This window comes from Cavia porcellus, unplaced genomic scaffold (genome assembly GCF_034190915.1).
Source record: "Cavia porcellus strain 051 isolate PalLab524CR breed Dunkin Hartley unplaced genomic scaffold, mCavPor4.1 scaffold_17, whole genome shotgun sequence".
Taxonomy (NCBI): Eukaryota; Metazoa; Chordata; class Mammalia; order Rodentia; family Caviidae; genus Cavia; species Cavia porcellus.
In genome coordinates, this window is record NW_026947500.1 from 74,017,298 (window position 1) to 74,037,315 (window position 20,018).

Consider the following 20,018-nt stretch of genomic DNA (forward strand, 5'->3'; position numbering starts at 1 on the left):
AGCCAGGGCCTTAAGCCTGTCCCCATCTCTCTTCTCCCTCCAGGAGACTTTTTCTCTCTTTTTTTTTTTTTTTTTTTTGTCTTTTCCCTTTTTATCAGTACCAGGGATCGAACTCACAACTGCCTGCTTGCAAGGCAGGTGCTTATGCCGCTGAGCTAAATCCCCAGCCCCTCTTTCTCTTCTTTATAGCCTTCGTGACACTTTCTGCATCCTGCTTTTAAAATTTCCACCAAGAGTTATCCCAAAGCCCCAACACCTCAGGACACCTAGAAAGATCTAGGGACAACATCCAGCATAGTAGCAGTAAGCAACCTTGGTACCCACACTGCTGCCTGTACACTGGGCATTGGCTAGGGACCACGCAGGTGGGACCCAGCTGACCCTGGAGCCCTGTAGAAGAGCTGTCACCACTGGAAAAGCAAACCTACTTCGCTATCCCTTACCACCAGGCCTACTTGTGATGCTACCCAAATCCTCTAGATAAAGACCCCACCTTCCACCTTTTATCTCCCATCCCCATATTGGGGGCTGAATTTAGGCCCTTTGCACTAGGCTACATTCCTAGCCTTTTTTTAATTTTTAAAAATATTTTGTTTGTTTTTGGAGACAGTTTTGCTATACAGTTCAGGCTGGCTTTGAACTGACTTTGTAGCCCAGGTAGACCTTGAATTCACAGCAATCCTCTTGCCTCAGCCTCCTGAGCGGTGAGTTTATGCGTGTGCCACCACATCTAGTTTCTAAATTTTGAGACAAGGTTTTGCCGACTTGCCCAGGCTGAGTTCTAACTGGTGACCTCCTACCTCTGCTTCTCACGCGAGTGCTGAGATGACAGGCACTCGCTGTGACCTTCAGCCCCGGAGGGCTGCCTGAGGGCGGTCCACTGGCTGGAAATGAAAATGCACACTGGTAGGCAGGCAGCTAGCCATCTGGAAGCTGGTCGCTCTTTTCAGCGCACACCTGCCGTGCGCGAGAGCTGAGGCTGGCAGCCGGGGCTTTACTGAGCTACATGACAAGCTCAGGAGATGGGAGGAGGCTTGGATGGACCAAGACGTGCCCCGCGCAGTAAGAGGAAGCCGCGATTTGAATTCCCAGGGATTTGGCAGGCGCGGGGCTCCCGAGAGGCCTGTCTCCCTCTGCTGCCGGCTGAGGGAATCGCCGGCGCTCTCTTACGAAAATGTGCAGATTTATATGACCGGGCCTTCAAGCACTCAGGGATGAGCTGACTGAGGCACCGCCGCTTGCCTACAATCCCGCGGCGAGTTCGTGATAAACCACGCCGCCTACCCTACACACACAAGTGGCTTCAAATTCCAGCCCTTGCCTTCCGCGTGATTCGGGACAAGTGCCTTCCCCATTTGCCTGCGTTCTCTTCGCTGAAGATAACGCTGGCATTAAGTGCTGAGATGACAGGCGGCGGCCACCGCAGCCAGCTAGACTGTCACCTTCCCATGCACGCTGCCCGGACGCCCAGCGGCTAAGCAACCCCGGAAGGCCGCCTGCACCCCCTGGGTGGCAAATGACTACAGTACAAAGTCACAGCTCAGTTGTTCTGGGTCATCCTGAGTTAGCTGCAGGCGACAGCGCAGGCGGGAGCACTCTGACACGCAGAAGAGACCCCAGCCTCCGCAACACGTGTTCGCCCCATCCACCCACCAACAACTCAACCACTAACGAGTTCCGGCCACGCCCGGAAATGACCGTCCATGCTTCCGGAACTGCGCGCGCAGCCGTCCGGCGGGAGCCGCGCAGGGCCTTTGATGCGCATGCGTGCGGCGTCTGCGCTTGCGCAGTGCGGCCGGGGCTCCGGACAGGGTGACCCCGGTTCGCGGACGGAGGTGCGATGTTGACCAGGTTCCTGGGCCCTCGCTACCAGCAGCTGGCTAAGAACTGGTGAGGACGCCGCCCGCAGCCCCATCCCCGCGCCGCCTCGGACGCCGGTCCGGGGTCCCCTCTTGGGCCCGCTGACGGAGGAAGACACAGGCGAACGCTCCGTTCCAATGCGCGCAGAGGTGGCGGACTCGAGGGTAGACCTGGCTCCCTCGCCCAGTGCCTTGGCCTCCGAGCCTCAGTTTCCCCATCAAGGCCCCGGCTCTCCCGGCACCTGAAACAACAAGCCCGACACCAGTTTGCACTGTTTTATGTTTAGTTTGAGACAAGGTCTCGCTGAGTTTTTGCAATCCTCTTGCCTCAGTCTCCTAGAGCACAGGGATTACAGATGTGTTCCACCACATCTGGTTGATTGTTCTGTTTTAATTTGCTTGAGACAGGATCTTGTGCTGTAATTCAAACTGGCCTTGAATTCACTGTGTAGTCCAGGCTGGCCTCAAACTCGTGACAATCCTCCTGCCTCAGTCTTCCTAGTGCTGGGAGGATAGGTGTGTGCTCCCACGCTGGGCATTAAATTGTCTTTAACAAGGTGCATGAAACCGATTCCCTTTTGGGAGCCAGGGTCAGATGCATGTGACCCTTCGTGGGAGCCAGGATGGGAGTGACCTCAGAGATCACCTACTGACCACACAGTATGCTAAGAAACCGGTGCTTATCCTGGAAGGGCAGTCGTGTCTGGCCAGTGGAGCTGGTCGGTGACCTTTGAGTTAGGCATTCCCAGAGAGCCGGCTGCAAGAGCCCAGAATCCCTGCCAGAGGAGATCTGGCTTTGGGGGGCCAGGAAGCAGGTCTTTGCAGGAGGCAGTGTGTGCTTGTGTCTGGGAACATGGAGGTGGGGTTTTGTTGGGTGGTCAGAGTGGCCTTTATTTGTGTCCTTCCTTGATACCTACTGGAGTCAGGGGAAGGCCAGTCGCCTTGGCATGTTCATGTAAAAGCAAATGATAAGTAACTGTTGCCTGATGGGCAAAGATGCCACTGTGTTGCCATGGCAGCAACCACGAGAGACTTGCGGGGGCCATAAGGGGTGAGCAGAGATCTCGCCTGTGCACAAGAGTTGCTGCAGCGAGGTGGCTGGGTCAGAGGTGATGCATCCCTTGTCACTCAGGGAGAAGTTTCTGACGTGCAGGCTTGCTTTGCTATGAGCCAGGGAGGTGGAGGCTGAGGCTGAGGATTGCCTCCCTGGGCACAGGGCAGCAGCTTCAAACAGGAATGCTTGCTGATGCTGTAGTGCACACGTATAATCCCAGCTATTGGGGAGGCTGAGGCTGGAGGATTGCAAATTCGAGGGCAGAACAGCCTGGTCAATTTAAGGAGATCCTGTCTCAAAATAGACCTGGGGATATAGCTGGTGTGAAGCCCCTGGCTCCTTAGTATTTTTTAAAGAGTTAAAAAGGCAGGGGGTGTCATTCAGTGGGTTCCACCCCCAGTTGTTCTTTTTTTTTTTTTTTTTTTTTTTTTTTTTTGTCTTTTTCTTCTTTATCGGTACTCACGACCACCTGTTTGCAAGGCAGGTGCTTATGCCGCTGAGCTAAATCCCCAGCCCCTCCACCCCCAGTTCTTAAGCAGAACCCCCAAAAGCAAGCAGATCAGGGTGGCGGGGCCTAGTGACCTACATGTGTTCAAAGCCCCCCAAGGCCGGGCAGCTTGGGTTAGAGGAGATGGTCACCCTCCCTGTTTCTATCCTGTATGTCCCTTGGCATTGGGCAGGGGCCAGGCCCACGTTGGTGTCTGACAGCTCAGGGTCAGGGCCTCGCAGGTGTGAGGACAGCACAGGGTCCTGGAATAATTGTCCGAGCAGGCCTGACTGTCACTGTCCTCCCAGGCTCCCGACAGCCAGCATGTGGGGCGCCGTGGGTGCCGTGGGGCTGGTGTGGGCCACCGACTGGCGGTTGATCCTGGACTGGGTACCATACATCAACGGCAAGTTTAAGAAGGATTAGCTGGCCGCCACTCTTGGACCCCTCGGTGAGTCTCGACGGGCTGGAGGCCCTGGGCCCAGTCTGGTGGCCTCAGTGGGGCCAGTGGTGGTGGCTGGAGGGAGAAGAGCAGGGGTCTGCAGGGTACAGGGATGGCTCACCCTGGGGAGTCTGGAAAGAGGTTGAACTCAGAGCCCGGCACCATGTGCACACCCGTCATCCTGGTTACTTGGGAGGCTGAGGCAGGAGAATCCCAAGTTGGAGCCCAGTTCAAGTCCTGCTCCATTTAGAAAAGATAAAAGGGCTGGGGTTATAAGTCAGTGGTGAGTGTTTGGTAACATCTGCAAGGCCCAGGGTAAAAGGTGGCACTCGGACACCTTCTGTTGTCCCCAAAGAGCTAGGTGCAAGGATGGGATGTGACTGGGCACCCCCAGAGTCCTAGAGCTAAGCAGTGCTTGCAGCCCTGTCTGGCAGGACCAGGATGCCCATTGTATAGCAGGGTAAGTCGAGCTGACCCTCGGCTGCTGGGCATTAGGGAAGACCCCAGGCTCCCCTCCAACCGTGTCCTAAGCTCATCACACTCGTGGAATTCCTGGATGGACCCCACTTCCATCCTGTCTAACAGAGGGGGACCTCAGCCCCATGCCCCTCATTTGAGGCCAGGCCACCGTCTGGCTCCTGGCCATCCACCTCTGCCCCCGCTGGCCAGTGCCCCTCTCTGTGGCTGTGGGCCCTGGCTGCTTGTGCGGGGACCCTCTGCTTACCCTGCCTTGTCCCCTCCCCAGGTGTCCAGTGGTATGAGGTCCCCCCACTGCGTGCAGAGAACCCCAAGGATGGACGCCACAAAAGCCCACGGCGCAGCCTGGGATGCTTTCTCATATTGAACAGTTTGGAGATTTTAATGCGCGGAGCATTAAACCTCACTTGCAAACCTGCCTGGATCTCCTTGATTGTGAAGCTTCAGCTTCCCTAGTGCTGCCAGCGAGGTTTGGGTGACCCCAGGCTCCCTTCAGCTTCCACAAGTTTGCAAACCAGGAGGGTTTTTCCACTGGCTGGCACAAATTGATTAAGGGTTTGAAATACTAACAGATGGGCCCGGTATGGTGGCGCACGCCTATCATCCTAGCACTGTGGGAGGCTGAGGCAGGGGGATCACAGGTTCTAGCCCAGCCTGGGCAACTGAGACTTTAGTGAAGCACTTAGGATGTAGATCAGCTGGGGTCACATCTGCAGTGGCACAGGCACAGGCAGATGGCAGGATGGCTGCAGCGTGTTCACCCACTTCTGAGTGACCGTGAGCCCACGTCTGCAGCCATGTTGCAGAGCAGATGGTCACCGTGTGAAGTTTCCCCTGGTCAGGGATTCGGAGGGAAGTGGCTGGTTTCAGCTCCAGGTCTCTCCGGAGGTGGTGTGGAGGGGACCGGTGGCTGTGCAGGGGCCCTGAGCCTCCTTGGGGAGGCACTGACCTCCCCACAGAGAGAGAAGAAGCCGAAGTGCTTTTATGGCCCAAGCCCGGAAGTCTCGTGACGTCATTTCCTTCCCATCGAAGTCCAGCCCACACTCAAAAGAGGAGGTCTGGGGTCTTTTTTCCTTTTGTAGTGCTGGGGATGGAACTCAGGGCCTCTCGCAGGCGAAAGCACACCCGGCCTTAGATACTTCGCAGTGTGGGTAGTGGAGCCCCAGCTGGCCAGGAGCCCCCCCCTGTGAACTGCACGTGTTCGCACGTGTCCTGGGGGCAGGGGTTCTTTTTGGTATTGAGGACTGAACCCAGGGCCTTTGCACTGATCTGTATCCTCAGCACCTGCCTGGCAAGTGTGAGGTCACGAGTTCAATTCCCAGTACCAAAAAAAAATTTTTTTTAAGACAGGCTCTTCCTAAGTCTGTAAATTGTTCAGGCTGGGTTTGAATTCCTGCTGCCTGGGCCTCAGCCTCTGGGAGTGCCGGACAGATGTGTACCATCACACGCAGCTTGCATTTATTTTTTATTGTGTAGTTCAGGCTAACCTGGCATTCACAGTGACCTTCCTGCTTCAGCCTCCCAAAGTAGTACAGGCACAGACTGCCACACCCAGCCTGGAAGGTGGCCAAACTGATCCAGAGCCTCAAAACCATCTGGGTGCTTAACGTAGAAGAGAATCAAACAAGCACTGGTGAGGACACGGGCGAAGAGCCCTGTGGCACTGGGGATAGGAGTGTTAGATGGTGACCGATCTTCAGGTGGCAGATGGTTACGCACAAGAGTTACCAAAGAATCCAGCAGTGTCAGGACCCTCCAGACCCCAAAGCTGACCCTAAGGCTGTGCTGCTCAAGGGTCGGAGCCGGGCACACCCTGCAGGTCGCACTCCTAGGACGGCCCAGTGTGGTCAGAACCACAAAGACAGACAGGAGGACAGTGGTGCCGGGCAGGGGAGCGGACAGAGCAGAAGGTCCTAGAGGTGAGTGGACCAAACGGCATGCGTGGCCAAGGGCGGTGCTTAAGTGCACACGCCACAACTGTGCAGTGAAAACCCCGCAGCTGAGCCCCTCTGCAGGCTCCCACAGCTCCAGCAGGGAGGGCCTTGCCGGCTGTTTCTGCACATAGACAGTCCTACACAGGAAGCACAGAGCTTGCTGTGTGACCCCTAAAATCCACAAGAACCCAGTGGCACTAGTGAGCCCAGCAGGTGGTGGGGTCAGAGGTCCCTTTCTATTTAGCCACAGCCTGGGCAGCCAGAGCTGCCCTCTCTCCACCAGTCTCCCACTCAGTAACTGGTCCATAGTCACAGCCACCGTTACCACCATTCTCCAGGGTGTAAACCATCTCTTCCATTATGTTGCTCTAATTGTCCTGTTTGGCCACCGGAGCCCCTTCCAGTGGGACCCGGCACCTGACTGAGGCACACCTCCATCATCTTTTAGAATTAATGTAAATTTCACATAACAGCCAGGTGTGGTCACGCATGGGGTCATCCCAGTATTCTGGGAGGCTGAGTCAGGAGGATCACAAATTTAATTGGTAGGGGCTGGGGATTTAGCTCAGTGGCACAAGCGCCTGCCTTGGAAGCAGGCAGTCGTGAGTTCAATCCCTGGTACTGATAAAAAGACAAAAAAAAAAAAAAAAAAAAACGTCTGATAAACAAATTTAATCGGTAGCTCAGTGTGAAGGCCTTGGGTTTTTTGTTTGTTTTTTGAAACAGGATCTCACTATTCAGGCTGGCCTTGAGCTCACTTTGAGGTCCAGGCTGGTCGTGAACTCTCAAAAATCCTCCTGCCTCAGCCTCCTAAATGCTGGGATTGCAGGCGTGCACCACCACACCCGACAGGCCCTGGGTTTAATCCCCAGTTCCCGTCCCCCCCAACTTCCCTTTCAGATAAGACAGATCCACGGCTCATCTCACCAAATTCCATGCCCTGCCCATCATTCACTGAGCAACCTCCTGCACCTGCTTATCTACTTCCAGCTTCTGGTGTCCAGAGTCTGGGGGTCAGCAGAATGGTGCCCCTCAAATGGCCCTTGCCCTGGTCCCCAGAACCTGGGGATGGCTCACCTTCCAGGGACCCAAAGGATTCTGCAGTCGGGATTAAGGACTCTGAGGCTGGGGATGATCTGGATTAGTGCTGAATCGAATGTGCAGATGGTCACTGGTTTAGACCGCACTCTCAGCACCAGGCCCACAGGCCAGAACAACATGGACTCAGGCTAACAGTTCCAGGGCACCACCGCGTGAAACCAGGTTTATCTGCTCAGTCATCAAAGGAGAGGGTTTTAGCTGGCTGCACAGGGAAATCCCCTCTGCTCCAAGCAGTCCAGGCAAAAGGAACTTTGAAATGACCGTCGTTTCTGCTTTCTCAAACCTTCTGCTGTGTACAAAGTCAGATTCTCTGTTCACCCCAAGGGACACCTTTTCTATCTGACAGAGGAGGTGATTGTAGCACGTAAAAACCAATTAAGATTTCACACCAAATGTGTTGTAATTTCGTCTTTGGCCCGTGGGGGGGAGGGGGGTGTCGGGCGCAGGGCTTCTTAAACCTGGGGACCACTGGGGTAGTGCTTCATGCTTGCCTGTTATCCCAGCACCCTGGGAGGCTGAGGCAGGAAAATCACAAATTAAGTCTAAATTAAGTGACTAAAAGTCACTTAGCAAAGACACTTGTCTCAGAATTAAAAGATAAGCCAGGCATGGTGGTGCACACGTGTAAACCTTGCACTCTGAAAGCTAAGGCAGGAGGATCCCTGCAAATTGCAGGCCAACCTGAGTTACAAAGTAGTTCGAGGGCAGCCTGAACTGCATGAGATCATATCTCCGAAAGACAAAAGTAAACAGTAACCCCACCCTGGGGCTGGAGGATCCACACCAAAGGCAGGCAATCTTGATTTTTTTTTTTTTTTTTTTTGTATTGGGGGTTGAAACCCAAGGCTTTGGCACCTAAGTACATTCTAGATCTTTTCATATTTTGAAACAGTTTCGCTAAATTGCCCATCCTGGGCTCAGACTTGGCGATCCTTCTGCCTCAGCCTCACAGCGTGGTGCTGGGCTGACAAGCGCACCCCAAGCCTGGCCGGATTCCAGGACTGAGATAGCAGCGCAGTGCTTGCCTAACGTGCGCGGTCACCTGGGTTGGATCTTCAGCGGCCTAAATAAAATTTTAAAAAATGTGTTGGTTAGGACTTAGGGCATGGCGGGCGGTGGCTGCCCACAGCCCACGGGGCTGGGATCCCAGGGGACAGGGCAATCGAGGTCTTGGCGCGGGACTGGGACCCCAGTGTCCTGTGGAAGAAGTGCCAAGCCAGGCACGTGGCGCAAGGATTCAAAAGCCAGGCGCACTCGCGGCAAGGACACCGGTCGCCGAAGGAGCCCTCAACCGGTGTGAGGAGACCTGGCAAGGAGCTGGGAGAGCCGCAGCAGCTGCTTCGCGGGCCACACTGTGCGGAGAGGACTCGGAAGCCCCGGCTGAGGAAGCCGGGTCCAGCCTGGCCAGCACGTGAAGGAGCAGAGCGCACGCGCACCCAGCCTGGGGGCCCCGCCCTCTTGGAACGCGGTGATTGGCGTTCCCGCCACTAGGGCGGGTCCTGCGCGCATGCGGGGGAGAGTCTTAAGCCGCGGCTGCGCAGATGGGGCCCCGCGCGGGCGGGTGGGCGGAGCGGCCCCCCGAGCGGGGGCTGGCGAGCGCGGGGAGGGGGCCGAGAGGGCGGCAAAGCCGGCGCGCGCCTGGCTGGGGGCGGAGGGCGGGGGTCCGAGGGCCGGAACAGCCGCGGTAAGTGGCGGTGACGGAGGCAGCTGAAGCGGCGGCGGTGGCAAGCGGGGGTCGCAGCGGCGGCGGCGGGCCCAGACCCGGGCCGAGGAGCCGGGCGCGATGGAGCGGAAGAGGTGGGAGTGCCCGGCGCTCCCGCAGGGCTGGGAGAGGGAAGAAGTGCCCAGAAGGTCGGGGCTGTCGGCCGGCCACAGGGATGTCTTTTACTATAGGTGAATGAGCGCGCCGGCCGCGCAGGGCCCCAACGGGTGCCTCCCAGCGGCCTCTGCGGTGGCCTGGGCGCCCCTGTCCCGGGCTGCGGCCTGGGCCGTGCGTCGTGCGTGCGAGTGTGCGTGGTGCGTGCGAGCGTGCCTGCCCTGCGCGCGGCGACTCAGTGCGCGTGCGCCGCGCATGGCACGCATCCGCAGCCCTGGTGCTGGCTGCTGCGGAGGTCTTTGTCCCGGCGCCCGCAAGGAACGCTCGCGCTGGGCTAGGGGCGCTCGGCTGCGGCCAGACGCTGCTGGGAGGCAGGGGTGGGGGCTGGACTCTCCCTTTGGTGTCCCAGTGGGGAACTTCCCGGATTGTGCGGGGTTTGGGGCGGGTGGCCAAGCTAGCGTTCGGGGGAGCAAGGCTCATTGCGGGGGACCGCAGAGGTCGACCTTAAAATGTGAACACCCAGGCCCATTACAGTCGTGGGAACGGGCTTATCAGGGTGTATTTTAAGGGACACCTCCTTCGTGGGTATGTTCCAACGACTCTGTCCCCTCGTTGGTCACCTGCCTCTAGACTGTCAGAGCCCCGTGAACATTAGCCTTTGCGTTGATGCTGTTGAGGCTTTCAGAGTCCGCCTTACCCCAAATTGGCTGGTCTTGGCTTAGGAAGAATGGCAAGGCGGAACAAAGAGTTGCCGGCTCGCGCGTCCCAGCCCAGACAGCCAGCCACCTGCTGTTTGTCACCCCACCTCCTTGTCAAAGTCCTCCCCCTCCCCATTGGTGCTGGCTATGGAACCCAGGGACTTTACGCTGGCCTCTGAGTGCCATCCTCAAGCCCTGAAGGTTCTTTTGATTCTGAGCCGGCTTCTCATTGCTTCATTGTGAGGGCACCTGCCCAGGGCTCGGGGTGCAGCCGAGACTGGGGGAGAAGGCGTGGGTCTGCGCACCGCTGTGGTCTTGGTTATTTGTTGTCCCGGTTTGGGGCGATAGAGTGAGAGCGGCTTCCTTTTGAAGTGTGGCTTGTCCAGCAGGCTCAGGTTTTGGTTAAGACAAACCCAGGAGCAGCGAGGGGAAGCAGTACTGATTGTCCCTAAAGCTGTGTTGGCCTGGATCCTGTCGGGTCCTTCGGTGAAGAGTGAGGCTGGAAGCACTTTGCCTTGAGGACACGCTGCTTTCCCTTCACTGCCCTGTGCCTCCCTCCCGGCGCTTCGGAAAGCTGACAGCTGACAGCTGGAGGCGCTGCCTTCCAGGCTGGAGTCTCAGAACCAGCCTCATCCTGGCTTCAGTCTTCCTTGTGGACCTGAGTCCTTTCTGTCACTCTGTCTATCCTTTATCAGTTTTCTTGTTTTGTGTTTTTGAGACAAGGTCTGTGTGGTTTATGTAGTTTAGGCTGGCCTTGAACTCACTGTGTAGCCCGAACTGGCCTTGAGCTCGAGGTGATCCTCCTGCTGCAGCCTCTTAATGATGGGATGTCTCACATGCACCCCCATGCCTGGCTTTTGTTTAATTAACAAGTCCCTCTACAGTGCTATATGCTGAGCTCAAGGCCAGCCTGAGCTGTGGGCACTGCTGGCACCGTGGCCGTTCAGTGGGTATTGAGAGTGTCCCTCTCCTGGAGACAGCAGCTGTCTCCCTGTGCATGGAGGGTGCTAGGATGGGGGACAATAACAGGGTGTCTGGCAAAGGAGATCTGGGAGTGCCCCTCTGGGGAGGTGACTTTGGAGCAGCAAGGAGCTGTCTGGGCAGTGGTACCTGCCTGTGCAGATATCCCGGGGAGGCTGAGGCTGCAGCCCAGAAGCAGAGTCAAGACCCAGATGGCTAAGGATCTGAGCTGTCATCCGCTCCTTGTCCCCACCTGCCCTGGACCTTCTCTCTCGGCTGTCAGGGCCCCCGGGGGGCTGGCAGTGGGAAAAATGCACCTGCAGCCCCACCCCCATAGGAGGAACCAGCTAGTCCCAAAGTGTCCTAGAGGTGGAGGCCTAGGATTCCTTATCAGGGCTTTGAATTCTGGGTGTCTGCATTCCTCAGGAGGTAGGAGAACTCCGGCTACAGCTAGTTGTATTAAATGTTACGTTTTTCACTCAATAAAATATGAGGGGGATCTTTTTGTGACAATACACCTTCATAACCCTTTTCAAAAGTTCAGATATGACCAGACATGAAGGAGTGGCACAACCCTTCAGTCCCAGCACCTAGGGGCTGAGGTAAGGGGATCACCACAAATTCGAGGCCAGCCTGGGCTATACAGTGAGTTCCAGGCCGGGCTGGACGACATAGTGAGAACATGTCTTGCAAACAAAACTGATATAATTAACGTTTCATAAATCATCCTTTTTTTGCGACCAACACGGTGGTTTTTCGTACATTCACACACCGTTATCGTTTTTTTGTTGTTGTTGTTGTTGTTTTTGTCTTTTTCCTTTTTATCGGTACCAGGGATTGAACTCACGACTGCTTGCTTGCAAGGCAGGCGCTTATGCTGTTGAGCTAAATCCCCAGGCCCCTCACCATTATCTTTTTCAGATGATCTCATCACCCCAAAACCCCTGTTGCTATGACCTGTCGCCCCCTGGCTCCCCCTGCTCCTTTTATCCAGCCACCATTAAAGTGTCTGGCAGTTAAGTTTGTTTTTTGTTCTTTTGAGGCAGGTTCTCACTGTGTAGCCCAGGCTGGGCTCATATGTGAAGCCATCCCGCGTCAGCCTCTGGAGTGCGGGATTACAGCTGTGCACACCAGCCCAGCTGGCATTTTTTAAAAAGACATTTTTACTGCTACATGTTCACTCACTTGACGTATACTGAACCGTGGTTTTTAGCATATTCTTGAATTATGAGATCTTTATTTACTCTTTGAGGCAGGGTCTCAACTATGTAGCTCAGGCTGACCTTGAGCTCAGCATGGAGCCCAGGCTGGTCTGGAATTTTCAGTGATCCTCCTGCCTCGGCCTCCTGAGTGCTGGAATGACAGGCGTGCACCACCTCACCCACGGTAGATTCTGTTTTAGAATATTCTTAAGTCCAGAAAGAAAACCTAGAGCCTTTTGTTTTTTTGAGTTGCCCAGGTGGGGGTCAAGACTGATCCCCACTCTCTCAGCTTGCTGGAGTACTAGGATGACAGGAAAGTGCCACTAAGCCAGCATCCCTGGCCCTTTACATCTCCTGTGTCCCCTCGGCTAAGCAAGTTTCGTGAGTGTGTGTGTGTGTGTGTGTGTGTGTGTGGCCTGTCTGTGTGTCTGTCTGACTGTGGACTGTGACAGGAGGGAAAGCCCTGCTGGCGAGTGTTCCAAGGTGTCCCTCCTCGTGCCTGTGTTGGGAGCCAAGTCAGGGCCTCTAGGTCCTTCCGGCACCCTGGGGGTGTGGCTGCCGTGTGCATGGGTGGTTTTGGTGTGCTAGATTGAGCCAGCATCTTCACACCGAGCTCCCCCAGCTGCTGTTGCTGCTGCTGCTTTTCTTCAATGTGACACTGCGGACGCGCACTCTGTAGGAGACATTTGGGAGCCAGGGTCTGTTTTCTCAGGCCTGTACTGAAATGTAAGCGAAGTCACAACCCAGGTTTGTGCACTGCGGAGCAGACCCCACCCTGTCCCACCTTGGTCACTGTGACCATCCAAAGAAGCATTTTTTTGATCCACAGGTCTGCATAACCCGGAAAAATATCCCCTCGGGCTCCCTACAGTCCCCTGGAGCAGCTGCACATCCCCCTGTTGTCACCTCACATGGGGCCAAAGCAGCCAAAGGTGTCAAAGGGTTTGGCTCAGTGGTGTCCAGGTCCGCAAGGACTCACCCCCCCCCAAGCACTTCGGGCCCTGACCCAGAGAGGCACCTGCCATTCGATTAATCCCTGGGGCCCTCAGTGTCCACCTCTGCAGCACTGGTGACAACCCCGATGGCCAGGCAGGAGTGGCAGTTCTTCCCCTAAAAATGCTGCCTAGGTTTTGGCACCTCCTGGATCCCCAGGGGTCAGTGGCACAGTTTGGCAGCCAGAGCTGTGTGGTGAGGAAGGCCATGGCCGGCTGTCCGCAGCTGCCTGCACCTGCGAGCCCATTTTTTATTTTGAGGCAGGGTCTTGCTAAGTTGCCCAAGCTGTGCTGGAGCTAGAAATTCTTCTGCCTCAGCCTTTCAGAGTGCAGAGATTACGCGTGTGCATTGTCACCCCCAGCTGATGGGCTCAGCACTGACATCAGTCTGGAGCCTGAAAGGGCGGAGGACTCTTCCAGAGCTCCCTCTGCCTTCGCAGCCTGGGCGCCAGCGCGGCAATGCACACCTGTGGTCCTCGGCACAGGAAAAACTTAGATTGTGGAGTAGCTTGTTTTGCGAGTGTTTCGCAAGACAGCAAACATTTCTAACAAACTTTAACTCGATAAAGGACCTACGTTTTGCAGTGCGAGTAGCACCTGATACCGAGAGTCACATGATCACAACTGAGCCCAAGGTCCGAGTTCCTGCCTTCCCACCCAGGTGCCACAGGTGGCGCGCACACACATGCACACGCTGCAGGACCGCAGGCCGTCGTCTATGCCCCGGTGCTCAGTCTTAGGTTTCGATGGTCTGCGGAAATTAGTGATTGTTTGAGAAAGTTAGAAGGGCCCACAGCTCACACAGGCGTGTGCTTTATTCCTTCAGAGCACCTATGGAGAGTCCTTGGAGTTTAGCAGCCAGGTGCGCTGGCTCTCACCTGTCATCCTGGCACGCAGGAGGATCGCTGTGAATTCAAAGCCAGCCTAGGGTACCTAGCCAGACCCTGTCTCAAAACCCAGGGGTTTTTCTTTGGAAAAGAGTAAGCTCAGGAATACTTTGCTTCCTGCAGATATAGACCTTTTGCTGCCTTATTTCCAGTTACATTAATAGGCCAGAGTTTATTAACCGTGCACTGCGGCCAGCGGGACATACGGTGCCCTCGTGCAGAAAGGCTGGGAAGGCCGTGAGGTGGCAGCGGCGGTGGAATTAAGGAAATCAAGAAAAAGTATGAACGAGCTGTGTGAGGGCTCATGCTGCCAGACACCAAGTCTGCTTGAGGCGTCCTAGAAGAAAGAAAGAAGGGGTTCCCCAATAGCAAAGCAGCAGCCATGTGCCCCAGAGGTGGAGGAAGTCACCCGTAGTTTGAATAAATGAGCAAAGAGCAGGTGACACCGTGACAGAGGGTGTGCGACTGTGAGGAGGCTGCCGGGTGCACAGGGCGCAGCAGGAGGGACGGCGGGCTTCTAGGCTTGCAGGATTTGTTTCCCTGGCATTGGGGGAGGGGGAGTGGCTTCCACACTGTGGGAGGCACTGGGAGGCCGCGCGTTTGGACACTGAGGTAGCTGAGGCGTTTGCTCCTGAGCTTGAGAAGCTCCCACTTCGTAAGTTTTACCTCCCAGAGCAAGGGATGGCTTTTTTGTTTGTTTGTTTTTGTTTCTTTTTTGGCACTGGGGATCGAACTCACCACCTTGCACTTGCCAAATAGGCGCTGTGCTGCTGAGCTAAATCCCCCAACTCCTGGCCCTGGAGCAAGTTTTTAACTGTGACGAGAGGGGCTTTTAGGAATAAGATGCCAAAGAGGACCCAGAGTACAGGAGGAGACACCAAAGCGCCTGGTCACCAGCCTGCGGAAGACCGTCTCGCCCTCATTTTATGCTACCGAAAGCGGGGATTTCAAAGCCAGGCCCCTGCCCAGGAATCCTCCCAAGAACCCACCGAGCATCTTGGATGCCAGGTGCAGCCGAGCCAGTTGAGCAGCACGCCACTGAGCCCTTGCGGGTTATAGATGATGCTCCTGCTCATGCCCCAGGCTTGCGGGATGACTTACTGGAGGACGTGAGTTCAGTGGGGTCGGGTTCCCCACCACCACCACCACCACACTGCCCTGGCCTCCAACCTGTGGAGCAGCGGGTCATTGGAAGCGTACAGAGCTTCACCCCAAAGTGCTATGTAGCCCTGCTTCGAGGAGGCCAGAAGAACAAACCTTATCCTCTGAGAGTTCTGGAAAAATCCTCACTGCACTGCACCACGAACTGCCTCGAAATCATCAGCAAAGCCTGGCGTGGGGGTCTCCAAGAGAACCCTCAGTTTCGCTTAGAGAAAATCATGGCCCGCTTGGGTATGACAGAGAGAGGCTTCTGATGGAGGAGACCTCAGGAGCTGGTGGAGGAGGGATCCCAGCACCAAGGGAGGCCAGGCAAGCATTACAAGTTGGATGCCAACCTGAACTGCACAGTGAGACCCTGTCTCAGAAAGACAGAAAAACTAAAACAACAGACTCACAAGATGTGGGAGATTTGATAGAGCTGGGCGTAGTGGCAAACACCTAGCACTCGGAGGCTGAGGCAGGAGGATCGCTGTGAGTTTGAGACCAGCCTGGGCTACAAAGTGAGCTCAAGGCCAGCCTGGACTGCATAGCCAGACCCTGTCTCAAAAAGACAAAAAAGATTTGGGAGATTCAGAAAATGTGGAAAACTGCAAAATTTTATAGAAATACCTGAATAAGGCTAGCAGTGTGAGCGAGGAATCTGTCGAATGCTAATCCAGTGTCGCATTTCCAGGAAACCCTTAAGAGGAGGTATAAGCAAGTGTCGCTGGCTAGGTAGGTCCCTTGTTAAGGCTGTACAGAAAGAGAAGGATTCCCGGGGCCGGATGTAGCTCAGCAGTACAGGTCTTGACTTTGGTTCCAGTACCGAAAATAAAGATCCCACTGAGCCAGTGGACAGCAGCGGTTCCCTTAGTGACGGTGGAAGTCACCTGCCTGTCTCTCCTCCTCACACCAGCCGGAAAGGTTCTCAGAGTAAGCGCCAGGGGGTTGGGGATCGCAGCTGCGTGGCACAGGGCCTGTGAGTTAGATACCTGGGACCCCCCCCCCAAAAAAAAGGCTCAGGTCAGTTAGTTGATTTTCCTTTATATTTTGTATTTTCTTATTTTACAGTATTGGTTTACAACATTTACTACTGTGTTACTTAGTTTTACAGTATTACCGTACTGCAATCATTTTACGAGTGTTTTTGGTTGTGGAAGGAATCGTCTGAGTTTTCATTGTTTCTTGTGGGTTAGCTTGTTTTGATACACCAGCGTTTCTGGATTACAAGCATCTTTCCACAAACCAAGGCAGTACTGAACTTGGGAGGCTGAGGCAGGAGGAGCCCTGCCTGTGCAAATGAGTCAAGACCTCCTCTCGGGGCTGTAGAACACTTGCTTAGCACCTGCGAGACCCCGGGCTCCATCCCCAGCACCACACCCCCCCCCACAAAAGCACCCCCACCAGCATGTTGCATTGTAGCACGCCTGTCCAGGTTCCCCCAAGCCTCGTACCCAGGTCTGCCCCAGCCAGGGTGTGAGGCGAGCACAGGGGCCAGCTGCCTGTGCCTAGCAGTGAGGCGCTTGGGGTCCTGGGCTCCCGAGTCCCTGCTAACTACCTACAGTGACATCACTGGGATGGTGCCGTGCGCCCCAGGGGAGGCCCGGCCTGGGGCTCCTGTCCGCGGGGTTCCCGCTGTGTGGCCTTGGGCGCGTGCTCGCAGCCTCTGCTGTCCTGGCTGTGCGGTGGCTGTGCGGTACGGGGCCAGGTTCGGGGAGGAGCGGAATCACCGGGCACACAGGGCGCCCACCCCCGTACCCGACCCACTGCCCCCTTGGCGGGGTCCCCAAGCTCTGGGGCGGGGAGTCGCGGGACGTGGGCGCCCCGCTGAGCCCCGCACCGACCCGCCTGCGCCCGCAGCCCCAGCGGGAAGAAGTTTCGCAGCAAGCCGCAGCTGGCGCGCTACCTGGGCGGCTCCATGGACCTGAGCACCTTCGACTTCCGCACCGGCAAGATGCTGATGAGCAAGATGAACAAGAGCCGCCAGCGCGTGCGCTACGACTCCTCCAACCAGGTCAAGGTGAGCGCTGACGTCGGCGGGGCCCGCCCAGGCGCGGCGGAGGCGGGCAGGTGGGCGGGGGTCCGCTCCCACCGGCGGCCATGGCGCGCACGCGGCCCCCGGGCCTCCCCGCGCCGCTGCTCTGCCCGCCCGGACCCCCAGCCGCGCCCTGCCCCACGCCCCACCCCGGCCCTCTGCTGGGGACCCCCGGCGCCCCGGCCCGCCGCAGCGCCTTGTTCCCGCAGGGCAAGCCCGACCTCAACACGGCGCTCCCGGTGCGGCAGACGGCGTCCATCTTCAAGCAGCCGGTCACCAAGATCACCAACCACCCCAGCAACAAGGTCAAGAGCGACCCGCAGAAGGCGGTGGACCAGCCGCGGCAGGTGAGTGCCCGCCCCGATCTTGAGGCTGTGCCTGGCTCAGCCACTCTGGGTGACTGATGGTCCCTGATATAAGTGCGAGGTGAAGCCCCCCCCCATCTGGAGCGGATGGTGGGGTTTGCAGACAGGTAGTTTAAATAAGGTGCAGCACTCGGAAGGCTGAGGCAGGAGGATCGCCACCAGCATAAGGCCAGCCTAGACGACATACAGAGACTCAGATATTCGGGGTTTGGGGGAATAAAAGTGGGTGCAGTGGGCCATGAGCCTGGCTCCCTACCCAGTATGCAGGAGATACTGGGTCCTGCTTTCAGCTCTGCCAAAAAAGAAAGTGTGGTGCACAGATGAATGGAACTCTGAGGGTCTCCAGGTGCGGTGGGTGCTGGGGCAGTGCCCGCCTCCCCACTGTGGGATGGGGGGAGGCGCTGCACAGTGGCCTGGAAGACCCCCGGTACCCTTGTCTGGCCGCAGCTGTTCTGGGAGAAGAAGCTAAGTGGACTGAGCGCCTTCGACATCGCAGAGGAGTTGGTCAGAACCATGGACCTGCCCAAGGGGCTGCAGGGTGAGTGTCCCCGTGGGCTTCTGCCCGGGGCGGAACCCGGAGGCCCCTAGGTGGAGTCACATGGCATATACTTGACCTTGGAGCAGAGAGCCCGAGGCGTGGGGCAGGTCTGGAGACCTTGAGGCTGGAGGAAGGGCCAGGCCCGGGCAGGGCTCAGTGTGGCTCCTGCCCGCCCGCTAGGGTGTTTGGTTTTGTTGCGGCCCAAATCCCTAGAGCTCCCCCAGAGCCCGGCTCCTGGCTTCCCTGTTGTGTAGCTAGGCTGGCGCCAAGCCCAGGCCCACAGGGAGAGGCAGGTCCCGGGAGCTGAGGCGGCCCCTGCCCGCAGGCGTGGGCCCCGGCTGCACCGACGAGACGCTGCTCTCCGCCATCGCCAGCGCGCTGCACACCAGCACCATGCCCATCACGGGCCAGCTCTCGGCCGCGGTGGAGAAGAACCCCGGCGTGTGGCTGAACACCACGCAGCCCCTGTGCAAGGCCTTCATGGTGACCGACGAGGACATCAGGTAGCCTGAGCTGTGGAAACGGACCCCGTAGGGCACGTGGGGCTGGGCTGGCCGCCAGGTACCTGGTCAGAAGACTCGGGGAGGTGTCCCATGGCCGCAGCAGGGGTCCAGCCTGCGGGCTCACGTGGTAGCCGGGATGTGGCCGTTGGCTGAAGTGCTCGGGAACGCACTGCCTGGCAGTGGCCCTCACAGCCATGGGCAGCCGGCGGGAGCCCTGGCTGGCCGGGCAGGAGGCTTGGCTCGGGAGACATGGGCGGATGTGGTGGGCCAGGTCTGCACCCGGGTCCCTCAGATGTCCCTGTGTCCCCAGGAAGCAGGAGGAGCTGGTACAGCAGGTACGGAAGCGGCTGGAGGAGGCGCTGATGGCCGACATGCTGGCGCATGTGGAGGAGCTGGCCCGTGACGAGGCACCCCCAGATAAGGCCTGCGCCGATGAGGACGACGAGGACGAGGAGGAGGAGGAGGACGAGGAGCCTGAGCCAGACCCGGAGCTGGAGCACGTCTAGAGCAGGTGCCGCGAGGACGGAGCCTGCCGGAGCATCTGCACTGTCCCCGCCTGGGGCTCACGGGGTCCCCTCTGCTCCTCTGCAGGTGCCTGCCCACCCCGCTCCGCCCCTGCACCTGGCCCTGTGCAGGGCGGCGAGGACTCAGCCGGGCTCCCCATCCGGGTGCCCTCCAGCCTCGGGGTGTGGCCGAGGTCACCGCCCCATGGACCTGGGCCTGTGGCATGTCCACCTCGGGCCAGCGGGACAGGAGGCCCTGCCACATAGGACTCGGGCCGAGGCGAGCAGGACAACGCCCATGGGCTCGCCCAATCCCCCATGCTGTGAGGCCGGCCCTGCCAAGCTGCCACGAACTGGAGAACATTCTGGAAACAGTAACCCAGCCCTGCGTCAAGGAACGCAGTCCCCAGCTAGCAGGCCAGCCCCTCGGGACCCCATTGCCACAGCCCCACAGAGGGCAGAGGTGGTGGCCCCCAAAAGGCACCTATGCCATGGACCCTGGAAGCGGATTTCTTTGAATAAACGGATGCCATGAGTGCGGCTGGCCCCTGGCATCACTGACCTTGGCACCCACGCCTCAGTCTCCCCCTGGACTTTGCAGCCTGCTCCACAATGCCAGGCGTCAGTCTCCCCTCTGGAGCCTCCAGTGTGCCCCTGGGTGGCAGCCCTGTCCTGGCCCACCTCTTGTCCCTGTGCCCAGGGACAGTACATCAGAGAACGCTGGGCCCTGGTGCTCAGCCTTCACTGCCACTGTCACCAGCAACAGACACAGGCCGGCCTTACCCCACACCCCCGACCCAGGGTGCTGGGCGTCCACCTCACTGCGCCTGGGTTCCTGCAGGATGGTTTGAGGACCCTTGCTGTGGCCCCAAGGAAGGCCTGAGTTCGGCCAGGCCCTCAGCCAGGTCACCCAGCCCCAGGCTCCGGGCTGCAGGACCCCACGTGATGGCACAAGGCGCCCTGGACTGCAGCGTGAGTGCCCGGCCAGCCCAGAATGTGGAGTAGGAGCCGGTACAGGGTGCGCG

At 57.7% G+C, this 20,018-nt stretch overlaps 2 protein-coding genes across 3 annotated transcripts; both read left to right on the forward strand.

The window, feature by feature from the left end:
- The first annotated feature begins 1,730 nt into the window (after positions 1-1,730).
- LOC100733352 (cytochrome b-c1 complex subunit 10) lies at positions 1,731-4,737 on the forward strand. The gene is made up of 3 exons (XM_003460971.5): positions 1,731-1,890; positions 3,709-3,851; positions 4,588-4,737. Exons 1-2 carry the CDS (start codon positions 1,841-1,843, stop codon positions 3,824-3,826), a joined length of 168 nt encoding a protein of 55 aa, XP_003461019.1. The 5' UTR covers positions 1,731-1,840; the 3' UTR covers positions 3,827-3,851; positions 4,588-4,737.
- Positions 4,738-8,990: 4,253 nt separating this feature from the next.
- Positions 8,991-19,562, forward strand: Mbd3 (methyl-CpG binding domain protein 3). 2 transcript variants are annotated; one of them, XM_004999275.4, is made up of 6 exons: positions 8,991-9,151; positions 16,910-17,069; positions 17,294-17,431; positions 17,897-17,987; positions 18,313-18,490; positions 18,801-19,562. In XM_004999275.4, exons 1-6 carry the CDS (start codon positions 9,138-9,140, stop codon positions 18,994-18,996), a joined length of 777 nt encoding a protein of 258 aa, XP_004999332.1. In that variant the 5' UTR covers positions 8,991-9,137; the 3' UTR covers positions 18,997-19,562. The 2 variants fall into 2 exon arrangements, with proteins under 2 accessions (XP_004999332.1, XP_003461030.2); XM_003460982.5 differs by having other exon boundaries at positions 9,002-9,247.
- The last annotated feature ends 456 nt before the right edge of the window (positions 19,563-20,018 follow it).